Genomic DNA, 11,109 nt, shown 5'->3' with positions numbered 1-11,109 from the left:
AGAGGAGGGAGGGGAGGGGGAGAGGGAGAGAGAGAGGGAGGGAGAGAGAGAGGGAGAGAAAGAGGGAGAGAGGGAGAGAGGGAGGGGAGCGAGTGAAAGTTTGCTGACACAGTACTAACTCCTCCTATCGCTGTCCACAATTAATCAATGTAACTGGAGCCCTTTATGAAAGCCTGTCCGCCGGCCAATGGCTCGGTGGCCGCTCTGATAATCGATGTCCGCCCACTCCGCCCGGTTGTGAGTTCGCGGCCCGCTTCTGTCGGAGACTAATAACTTCAGCGCCTGCAACTCGGGGACGTTTTTCGTTTCCCATTCTCTCTCTTTTTTTCCTCTCTCTCCCAGGCCCCAGAGAAGGGTCGATCTGCCGAACGGGGCCGGGAGACTGGGCAGTTTCAGAGTGCGAGAGTGTGTGTGTGTGCCTCTCTCTCTCTCTCTCCCTCTCTCCCTCTCTCCCCCGCAACCCCCCACCCCCACCCCCTCCCTGCCCCAACCCCCCCCCCCTCCTTTCCTCATCCCAAGCGATTTTGGCACGTTTACAGAGAGAGAGGGAGGGGAGAGGAGAGGGGAGTCGGTACGCTAAATAGGGGGCTCCTACTCGTTATATCTCTTATCTATAGACGCAAGAATGAAATCCTAGAGGCTTCGATGTGTGAGACCGCTTCATTTCTCCATTGGTAAGACATTGCTTGGTCCAAACCACCCCCCCCCCCCCCCCCCCCCCCCCCCCAAAGCTTCTTGGAGGAGAGACTGCGGGAAGATTTTTTTTTTTCTAGAAAACATCATAACTTTTTTAAAAACCATCCGTTCTTCTTCTTCTTCTTCTTCTCCTCGGCCCCTTTGGAAATGACTACCGGGGTGAATGTGAAATCCAGTTCGGCTCTGCAAGCGAGGGGCGAGGAGCGGAGGAGAAGGAGCCCCATGGATCATTTCCCACCCCCGGCCAACTCCAACAAGCCCCTCACACCGTTCAGCATCGAAGACATTCTCAGCAAGCCCGCGGCCAGAAAAAACTCGCACCTCTGCTCTTCCAGCCGCTCCTCTCCGGCCGAGAAAGTGTCCGGATCCGGGACCACACGTAACGGCTTGCCCGCTCAAACCTCGCCGCTCTGTGCTCTGGAAGAGCTGGCTAGCAAAACATTTAAAGGTCTTGAACTGAGCGTGATACAAGCGGCCGAAGGTATGTCAACATATCCCCCCCCACCCCACCCACCCCTCCTCGTTTAAATACACCGCGGCTTCTGCAACTGTTCAATTTACTGCTACCAACACTTTGATCCTACCAAATATTGCCCAAAATCCCGTCGAATCTTCCCTTAAGATGATACTTAAAATGACACTTCAAAGATACATCATGATATTTAAAAAGGATACAAGGTAGACAAAAATGCTGGCGAAACTCAGCGGGTGCAGCAGCATCTATGGAGCGAAGGAAATAGGCAACGTTTCGGGCCGAAACCTTAAAACGATACATAAAACGATACATATGCTTAAAATGCTACTTCGAAGATACACAATGATACTTAAAAAGATACATATACTTAAAATGCTACTTCAAAGATGCATAAGGATACTTGAAACGATACATACAGCGATACATATACTTAAAATGCTACTTCAAAGATGCATAAGGATACTTGAAACGATACATACAGCGATACATATACTTAAAATGCTACTTCAAAGATTCACAAGGATACTTAAAACGATACATACAGCGATACATATACTTAAAATGATACTTCGAAGATGCACAATATTTAAAACGATACATACAACGATAATTAAACTTAAAATGCTGCTTAAAGATACACAATAATACTTCACATTATACAAAACGATACTTGACTATACTTTAAATGATACTCAATGATACTTAAAAATAATACTCAATGATACTCTCCATAATACTATAATACTTTATTGTCACATGTACCAGGGTATAAGCACTATTGCACACAATCCAGTAAAATCACACTATAGACCAGCACAATCATAGATAGAGAACAATAATAATAATAATAATAAGAACTTTATTACAGACTCGAGGTCCAGACATGGGGCAACATTACATAAAAATGCATTGCATATTAAAAACATCATAAAGTACATAAAATCTTAGTATATATCACTTATAAAAGCATCATAAATTATGCTAAAACACAATACATGCTAAAAGTGTAACGATTCTATAGAATAACACCTAATTGGAGGGGGGGGGGGGGGGTCTTGTTCAAATCTTGCGACGGTGTAAAGAGAAGTGTAACGCTTCTATTGAATTGTAGATTTCACCGAGACTCTCTACAGAGAGAAGTCACGCTACTGAAATACAAGATATCGTAATGTTTCCAAAATGTGTCATTCACCGCATATTTTACCAGTTCAGTCATAAACTGGTTTTAGTGTTATACAAATCCCCTCAATGTAAGTCCAAAGTGGTTGGTTTCTCTTTCAAAATCGGCTGAAGTAGTTGGTATATCTTTCCAAACCAGAAATGTATCAAACTAGGAATTTTCATTTTAAATAAAAAATATAAGAGGCGATAAAAAACACCTCTTATATATATGTATATATAATATGCTATTGAGAGGTCATAATGATATAATCTCATATTTATATATATATATTACGTTATTAAGAGCTTAGAAGTAATTTATATATTTATATAACATATTGTTATTAAGAGGTTTTAAGTATATAACCTCGTAATAATATATTATATATATATATGTGTGTAACCACATGTTTATGTAAAGTGTATAATATGTACTAAAATAAGTATTACGAGGTAATAATATAATTAATAGCTTGTAGTGCTAATTAACAATAACAATACATAATACTAACAAGCAATTAATCCATTTGTCTTTTCTCAGCGGTAACAAATGTCACATTTTAACTAATTTTATCCTGCAATAAATACTTGTTTCATTTTCAAAGCACACACACACACACACTGAAACTATTTCGATTATTTTGCAATTCATCTTCACTAATGGGGTGATATTTAGTGGAATAACTGCGAGGGCATTCGGGCCGTTTTTTATAAAATTACGTTCTCCGGTGTTGGGAGGTTGCGATTTATCGCTGAGCTGCGATTTTGACTCAGAAGGCGTTTCACCACTTCAAATGGCAAGCCTCGCTGCCCTTGTGGTTCCCAAGTGTTGCGGTTTTAACCGTGTCTAGATAAGCGACACTTCACACGAGAAACTCCGCTCCGGACTGACTATCAACACAAAATTCACGTGTGCCCACCAGGATATTTCTCTCTCTCTCTCTAAGAAATATATTTCCAATGCTGGCTTTTTAAACAAACAGTTGAAAGCCATTTCCATAAGCGGCATGTTTTTTAAACAGACAAGAGGGCTATAAATTACTGAGTCTTCAACAGCCCACATGTTGTGGGTGGCGAGATTCAGGCGAGAATATAAACACTTTCTAACTAATATTTTTGTTGGGGTTTTACGTCCCGTGACTGAAGCTGATTTCAAACATGTGTGCGGGAGGCGCCGGTGTTTTTGTAACGTGCTGAGAAACTATCTTTGATATTTTGTTGGGGATGTGCGCTGGCTCTCTCGGCCTGATTTAGTGTTATTGTGAGAAAAGAGGGGAGAGAAAATCCCATTTGTTTGGGGAAGAGTGCCGGCGAATAATTATTGCACCTATTGAAGGGGGGTAGGGAGGGGGGAGGTGGGAGGGTGACGGTGTAAAGAGAAATGTTTTTAAAAAAACATTCGCCTATATATATATATATTTTAAATGTAAGTGGAGTTTAAATCAACTTAACGTCGCTGACAGAATAAGAAACAAACGACGTCGATTGTGAGGCCAAACTAATCGGCTTCAGTCCCAAATAAAACGTATTTGAACCGTCACTTCTCTTCCGTTGAGTCAAGAGTGTTTGATCGTCATGTGTCCCAGATAGAACAATGACATTCTTACTTGCTGCAGCACAACACAATGTGTGAACATAGTACACTGTGAACAATATGATAAACGGGAAAAAAGTTCACACACACACACACACACACACACACACACACACACACACACACACACACACACACACACACACACACACACACACGCACACACCACCTCACACACACACACACACACACACACACACACACACACACACACTCACACACACACACACACACACACTCACACACACACACACACACACACACACACACACACACATATATATATATATATATAAACACATACATATATACATACGCTATACATACACATATATATATGTACACACACAAACACAGTATATATATATATATACGTACACGCACACACACACACACACATATATATATATATACTTGTGTGTGTGTATATTTATATATATATTAATGTGTAATCTATATGTGTGTATATATTATATTATATATATTATATTATATTATATATATATATATATATATATATATATATATATATATATATAAACACACATACACACATATATGTGTATGCATATAATTGTGTGTGTGTACATGTTATACTTATGTGTACAGGTTTGTAATCTACGCTCTTTATGGCGTCGGTTCAAATTATTATAATCTATAATAATTTAATATATATATATACACACAGACGCGTACCCACGAGAAAACAAACAGTAACAGTGCGATAATAATCTGTAGTTCCGAGCTTATTTGGAGGTTGCAGCGTTGAATGGTCTAATGGTTGTAGTGCTGTAGGCTGCGTGAAATGGCTGCAGTCCCGGCCATTAAATAAGGCTTCGAATTACAGAAACATTAGTCATAATTAAACCACCGCGCGTTTTGTTCCTTGTTATGTCTTGTACATGTTTGTGTACGCGTCCGATGATGCGTAATTATGGTCTCACGTCTGTTGCTGAGCCATAGTGTTTACAAAGATATGTGATTAATGTATACTTTCTGGTAAGCTGTCATGTAGTACCTAGTATGTAAATCGGCCTCTAAATACTTGATACAAACACTTCAACCCCCCCCCCCCCCCCCCCCCCCCCCCCCACACACACACACACACACACACACACATACATACATACATACATATACAAACACATATACATACTTTATAAAATACAATTGTTTTAACCTGACGAATGTTATACTCAGTAGACACAAAAAGCTGGAGTAACTCAACGGGCCTGACTCCAGATTTTCGTGTCTATCTTCGATTAAAACCAGCATCCGCAGTTCTTGCTACACATCCGTATACAGTTGTGCAACCTGCATATTGATAGCGTCGGTACAAACTTTTAGAATCAAAAAGAGTTCTAATCGATAAGAATGAGAATTTCATTGTTCTGTCTACTTATGTTAACAACCACAGTCTGGGACATATGACAATAAATCGCTCTAGTCTCCACTAGTTATGTAATGACGAATCTTTTCACTGTGTCTCGGTGCATGTGATAATTAACAAAACCTGAACACGTTAAAATATTTATTCGGCAACTACACGGAAATCTGTACAATAGACAATAGACAATAGGTGCAGGAGTAGGCCATTCGGCCCTTCGAGCCAGCACCGCCATTCAATGTGATCATGGCTGATCATCCCCAATCAGTACCCCGTTTCTGCCTTCTCCCCATATCCCCTGACTCCGCTATTTTAAGAGCCCTATCTAGCTCTCTCTTGAAAGCATCCAGAGAACCGGCCTCCACCGCCCTCTGTGAGGCAGAGAATTCCACAGACTCACCACTCTCTGTGAGAAAAAGTGTTTCCTCGTCTCCGTTCTAAATAACCATATAACCATATAACAATTACAGCATGAAAACAGGCAATCTCGGCCCTTCTAGTCCGTGCCGAACACTTATTCTCCCCTAGTCCCATCTACCTGCACTCAGAATATAACCTTATAACAATCACAGCACGTAATGGCTTACTCCTTATTCTTAATCTGTGGCCCCTGGTTCTGGACTCCCCCAACATCGGGAACATGTTTCCTGCCTCTAGCGTGTCCAAACCCTTAATTGTCTTATATGTTTCAAGTTGGGTGTAAAAGAGAAATCCACTATATTGCGCGAGAGACTCTTAACTCGTTATGTAATGACAATTGTTTTCATTGTTCCTCGGTACATGGGACACTAATAACCGTTAATTTATGAAAATATTTATTTCGCAACTGCACGGAAATATGTACATTGGGTGTAAAAAAAAATCCCACAAAATTCTCTCTAATGTAGGCAGAGAACGGTTTAAATGTGTAAGCACAAAAAAACTGTTCCTGCATCTCCCCCGCCTTGACAAAGCAAACCGTGAAGATGTTTTAACGTAGGAAGGAACTGCAGTCTGAAGAAGGGTTTCGGCCCGAAACGTCGCCTATTTCCTTCGCTCCATAGATGCTGCTGCACCCGCTGAGTTTCCCCAGCAATTTTGTGTACCTTCGATATTCCAGCATCTGCAGTTCCCTTTTGAACAAGGAACTGCAGATGCTGTTTTACACCGAAGATAGACACAAAACGCTGGAGTAACTCAGCTGGGACAGGCAGCATATCTGGAGAGAGAGTGAAAGAAGATTTGAAGATTTTAGACCGAATCCAAATAAAACGTTCGCATTTTTAAGTTTCAAACAGAACAAAAACACTTGCGGGACACAATTTTATCTGATGTTTATCTGGTGTTATCAGTCCTCTCGGCGTGGCTGAGTTATGACTGGGTTAAGTGGTAAACAAAAACCGTGTCAATTACAGATAACCCCAAACGAAATTGTCTATTTACTTAAAAATAACTTGCTTCTGTGTCCTGACAGCCCGCTGCGGCGTTGATAATATTTCTATAGATTCACTGGCATGCTATGATATTATTTTGTGACGGTATCGCTTCGTGGTTTTTGCACAGGCGAGTGCGTGTATTGTGCAAATGACTCCATTGTTTACGACCCCCTCAGCGCGTTGATGTTTATTATCTGAAGAAACATAGACATAGAAACATAGAAAATAGATGCAGGAGTAGGCCATTCGGCCCTTCGAGCCAGCAGCGCCATTCAATATGATCATGGCTGATCATCCAACTCGGTATCCTGTACCTGCCTTCTCTCCATACCCCCTGATTCCTTTAGCCACAAGGGCCACATCTAACTCCCTCTTAAATATAGCCAATGAACCGGCCTCAACTACCTTCTGTGGCAGGGAATTCCACAGATTCACCACTCTCTGTGTGAAAAATGTTTTTCTCATCTCGGTCCTAAAAGATTTCCCCCCCTTATCCTTAAACTGTGACCCCTTGTTCTGGACTTCCCCAACATCGGGAGCAATCTTCCTGCATCTAGCCTGTCCAACCCCTTAAGAATGTTGTACGTTTCTATAGGATCCCCCCTCAATCTTCTAAATTCTAGCGAGTCCCGAAGAAGGGTGTAGACCAGAAACATCGCCTGTCCCAGTCCCTCCTCAAACCCGCTGTGTTGTTCCAGCATTTTGTGTTTTGCTCCAGTTCCCGGCGTCTGAGGTTCCTCGTGTGTGTGTGTGTGTGTGTAGACCTATTCAAGAAATGACACCGAGTGCTGGAGTAACTCAGCGGGTCAGGCAGCATCTCTGGAGAACATGGATGAGGCGACCCTTCTATATTTAATCGTTTGCTATTCCCCGGGCGCTTTTCGTATACGTGTCTATTTGTTAGATGTTCTTATTATTTTTTTTTGATGAGCAACTATTTAAATCCCCTTAAGCGTTGGTATCAACATAACCTCGTATGCAGAGTTGTATTAATCATTTTTACAGCACCAACCAATTTAGTACAGGAACTCAGCGGGTGCAGCAGCATCTATGGAGCGAAGGAGATAGGCAACGTTTCGTCCCGAAACGTTGCCTATTTCCTTCGTTCCATAGATGCTGCTGCACCCGCTGAGTTTCTCCAGCATTTTTGTCTACCTTCGATTTTCCAGCATCTGCAGTTCCTTCTTAAACGATTTAGTACAGGCGTGTGTGTGTGTGTGAAAGCTCCGTGCACAAGTGCCTTGTGGCAATAAGTACATTCCTTGGCGCTTTTCTGTAGGTGTGAGTAGTTGTGTGGTACTTCGATTAAAATGTGCGCCATCTCTCAGATCTTTGGCACAAGCGTAGAGTATCAACGTGTATTATTTTGTGACTATATGCATTTATTTGTGGGATTTTTTTTGTAATTACAAGATGTTTTATGTGTACTTATATTAACATTTGCAATCCCCTCGCGTGTTGTGCGTGGCATATTTTGTCGTGCACGTTATGTATATTAATATTAGGTATCCCGTTACAATATATTATATATATATCGGTTCCTGTGCGCTTGTATGTAGTTATGAGCATTTGTTTTTATGTGTACATATACTAAAATTTACAATTTACAAGCGCTTTCGTACAGGCATGTGTGCATGTTAGGTATATTGATATATATTATCCTGTGACAATATGTACATGTATTTGCGCTTGTGTGTACGTGTGGGATGTTTGTGTACCTATACTACCATGTGCAATCTCCGTGTGTTTGTACAGGTTTCGTACGTGTTATAACGTGATCATGTTATTCGTGTTGATTTTGTGACAATATATAATATATATAATATCTAAAATATGTATGCTACCTCTTGCTCTAGGTATGAATTGTTTAGTTTAGTTTAGCAGTACAACGCGGAAACAGGCCCTTCGGCCCACCGAGTCCGCACCGACCAGCGATCCCCGCACACATTAACACAATCATACACAGTCTAAGCACAATGAACACCTGTGCCAAGTATACAAACGCAAGCCAATTAACCTACAAACCTTTGGAGTACTTATACTAACATTTGCAACCCCCCTAGAGCTTTTAGACAACAAACAATAGACAACAGGTGCAGGAGTAGGCCATTCGGCCCTTCGAGCCAGCACCGCCATTCAATATGATCATGGCTGATCATCCCCAATCAGTACCCCAGTTCCTGCCTTCTCCCCATATCTCCTGACTCCGCTATTTTTAAGAGCCCTATCTAGCTCTCTCTTGAAAGTATCCAGAGAACCTGCCTCCACCGCCCTCTGAGGCAGAGAATTCCACAGACTCACCACTCTCTGTGAGAAAACGTGTTTCCTCGTCACCGTTCTAAATGGCTTACTCCTTATTCTTAAACTGCGGCCCCTGGTTCTGGACTCCCCCAACATCGGGAACATGTTTCCTGCCTCTAGCGTGTCCAAGCCCTTAACAATCTTATATGTTCCAATAGATACCCTCTCATCCTTCTAAACTCCAGAGTGTACAAGCCCAGCCGCTCCATTCTCTCAGCATATGACAGTCCCGCCATCCCGGGAATTAACCATGGCTGATCATCTAAAATCAGTACCCTGTTCCTGCTTTCTCCCCATATCCTTTGATTCCTTTAGCCCTAAGGGCTCCTTACTCCTTATTCTTAAACTGTGTGACCCCTGGTTCAGGACTCCCCCAACATCGGGAACAGGCTTTTACACAGGCTTCTGCATGTTATGTGAATTGATATTTGATTTGTTGGGACGATATATGCATTTCTTTGAGCTTTTGTGGAGTTCTGAGGTTTATGTGTACTTATACCAAAGTTTGAACCCCCCCCCCCCCCCACCACCCAGAGTTGTTGTACACGTGTGTGCATGCTATGCGTATTTATATCCACAACATATACATTTCTCTGCACTCTGCTGGAGCGATGATTGTGTATGAGTACTTGCAACCCCCTGGCGCTTTCGTACAGGTGTGTGCATGTTATGTGTGTTGATATTTATTTTCTTGTGACATTACATATGCAATTTATACAAGAGAGCGTTAGATGTAGCTCTCGGGGCTAACGGAATCAAGGGATATGGGGAGAAAGCATGAACGGGTTACTGGTTTTGGATGATAGACACAAAATGCTGGAGTAACTCAGCGGGACAGGCAGCATCTCTGGAGAGAAGGAATGGGTGACGTTTCTTCAAACGAAGGGTCTCGAACTGAAAATGTCACCCAATCCATCTCTCCAGAGATACTGCCTGTCCCGCTGAGTTACCCCAGCATTTTTTTGCCTATCTTCGATTTAAACCAGCATCTGCAGTTCCTTCTTACAGATTTTGGACGATCAGCCACGATCATATCGAATGGCGGTGCTGGCTCGAAGGGCCGTATGGCCTACTCCTGTACCTATTGTCTATGTTTCGATGTTATTCATTTGAGCGTTTGTGTGGGTGTGAGTTCTTTGTGTTTACCGATACTAAAAGGTGCAATCTCCCAGCGCGATGTTGGTACAGGCGCGATGATGTGGTGAATGTTAGCAATTGTAGACAATCTTTTTTTTGCGTCCTTCTCCGCTTAACTCCCTGTTTTGTTTCCAAGGCCGCGACCACGTAACCACCTTCGGTCAGAGACAGACCTCGAAAAAGAGACGCAAGTCGCGCACCGCCTTCACCAACCACCAGATCTACGAGCTGGAGAAACGGTTCATTTACCAGAAGTACCTCTCGCCCGCCGACCGGGACCAGATCGCACAGCAACTGGGTCTGACCAACGCCCAGGTCATTACTTGGTTCCAGAACCGCAGGGCCAAACTCAAGCGCGATTTGGAGGAGATGAAGGCGGACGTGGAGTCGCTGAAGAAAATGCCGCCGCAGCAGCTGGAGAAACTGGTACAAATGGACGATTTCCCGGACGAAGGCGCCGGCTCCAAGAACGACTCCTCGGACCTATCTCCCAAACTGTCTCCATCGTCCGGACTCGGGCCTTTCCCCTCCTCGCCCCAGTGCTCATCCAGAGACCAGACTACAGACGAATTTTCTGAAGACGAGGAAATAGACGTAGACGATTGAATGATATTGATATATATATATATACACGCACTCACACACACACACACACACACACACACACACACACACACACACACACACACACAACCACACACTCACACACACACACACACACACACACTCACACACACACACACACACACTCACACACAAACACTCACACACACACACACACACACACACACACACACACACACACACACACGCGCGCGCGCGCACACGCACACGCACACTCACACTCTCACACACACACACACACACACACTCACTCACACTCACACACACACTCTCTCTCACACACACACACTCACTCACACTCACACACACACTCTCTCAC

General features: G+C 42.9%; 1 protein-coding gene across 1 annotated transcript; it reads left to right on the top strand.

Annotated features, from left to right (window-relative positions):
* The first annotated feature begins 65 nt into the window (after nucleotides 1-65).
* On the top strand, nucleotides 66-10,877 carry LOC116969803 (transcription factor LBX1-like). Its single transcript, XM_033016583.1, has 3 exons — nucleotides 66-674; nucleotides 873-1,177; nucleotides 10,303-10,877. Exons 1-3 carry the CDS (start codon nucleotides 646-648, stop codon nucleotides 10,770-10,772), a joined length of 804 nt encoding a protein of 267 aa, XP_032872474.1. The 5' UTR covers nucleotides 66-645; the 3' UTR covers nucleotides 10,773-10,877.
* The last annotated feature ends 232 nt before the right edge of the window (nucleotides 10,878-11,109 follow it).

Source organism: Amblyraja radiata, unplaced genomic scaffold (assembly GCF_010909765.2).
Source record: "Amblyraja radiata isolate CabotCenter1 unplaced genomic scaffold, sAmbRad1.1.pri scaffold_1231_ctg1, whole genome shotgun sequence".
Lineage (NCBI taxonomy): Eukaryota > Metazoa > Chordata > Chondrichthyes > Rajiformes > Rajidae > Amblyraja > Amblyraja radiata.
Note: the sequence above shows the minus strand (reverse complement) of the source record. Positions and strands in the feature narration are given on the sequence as shown.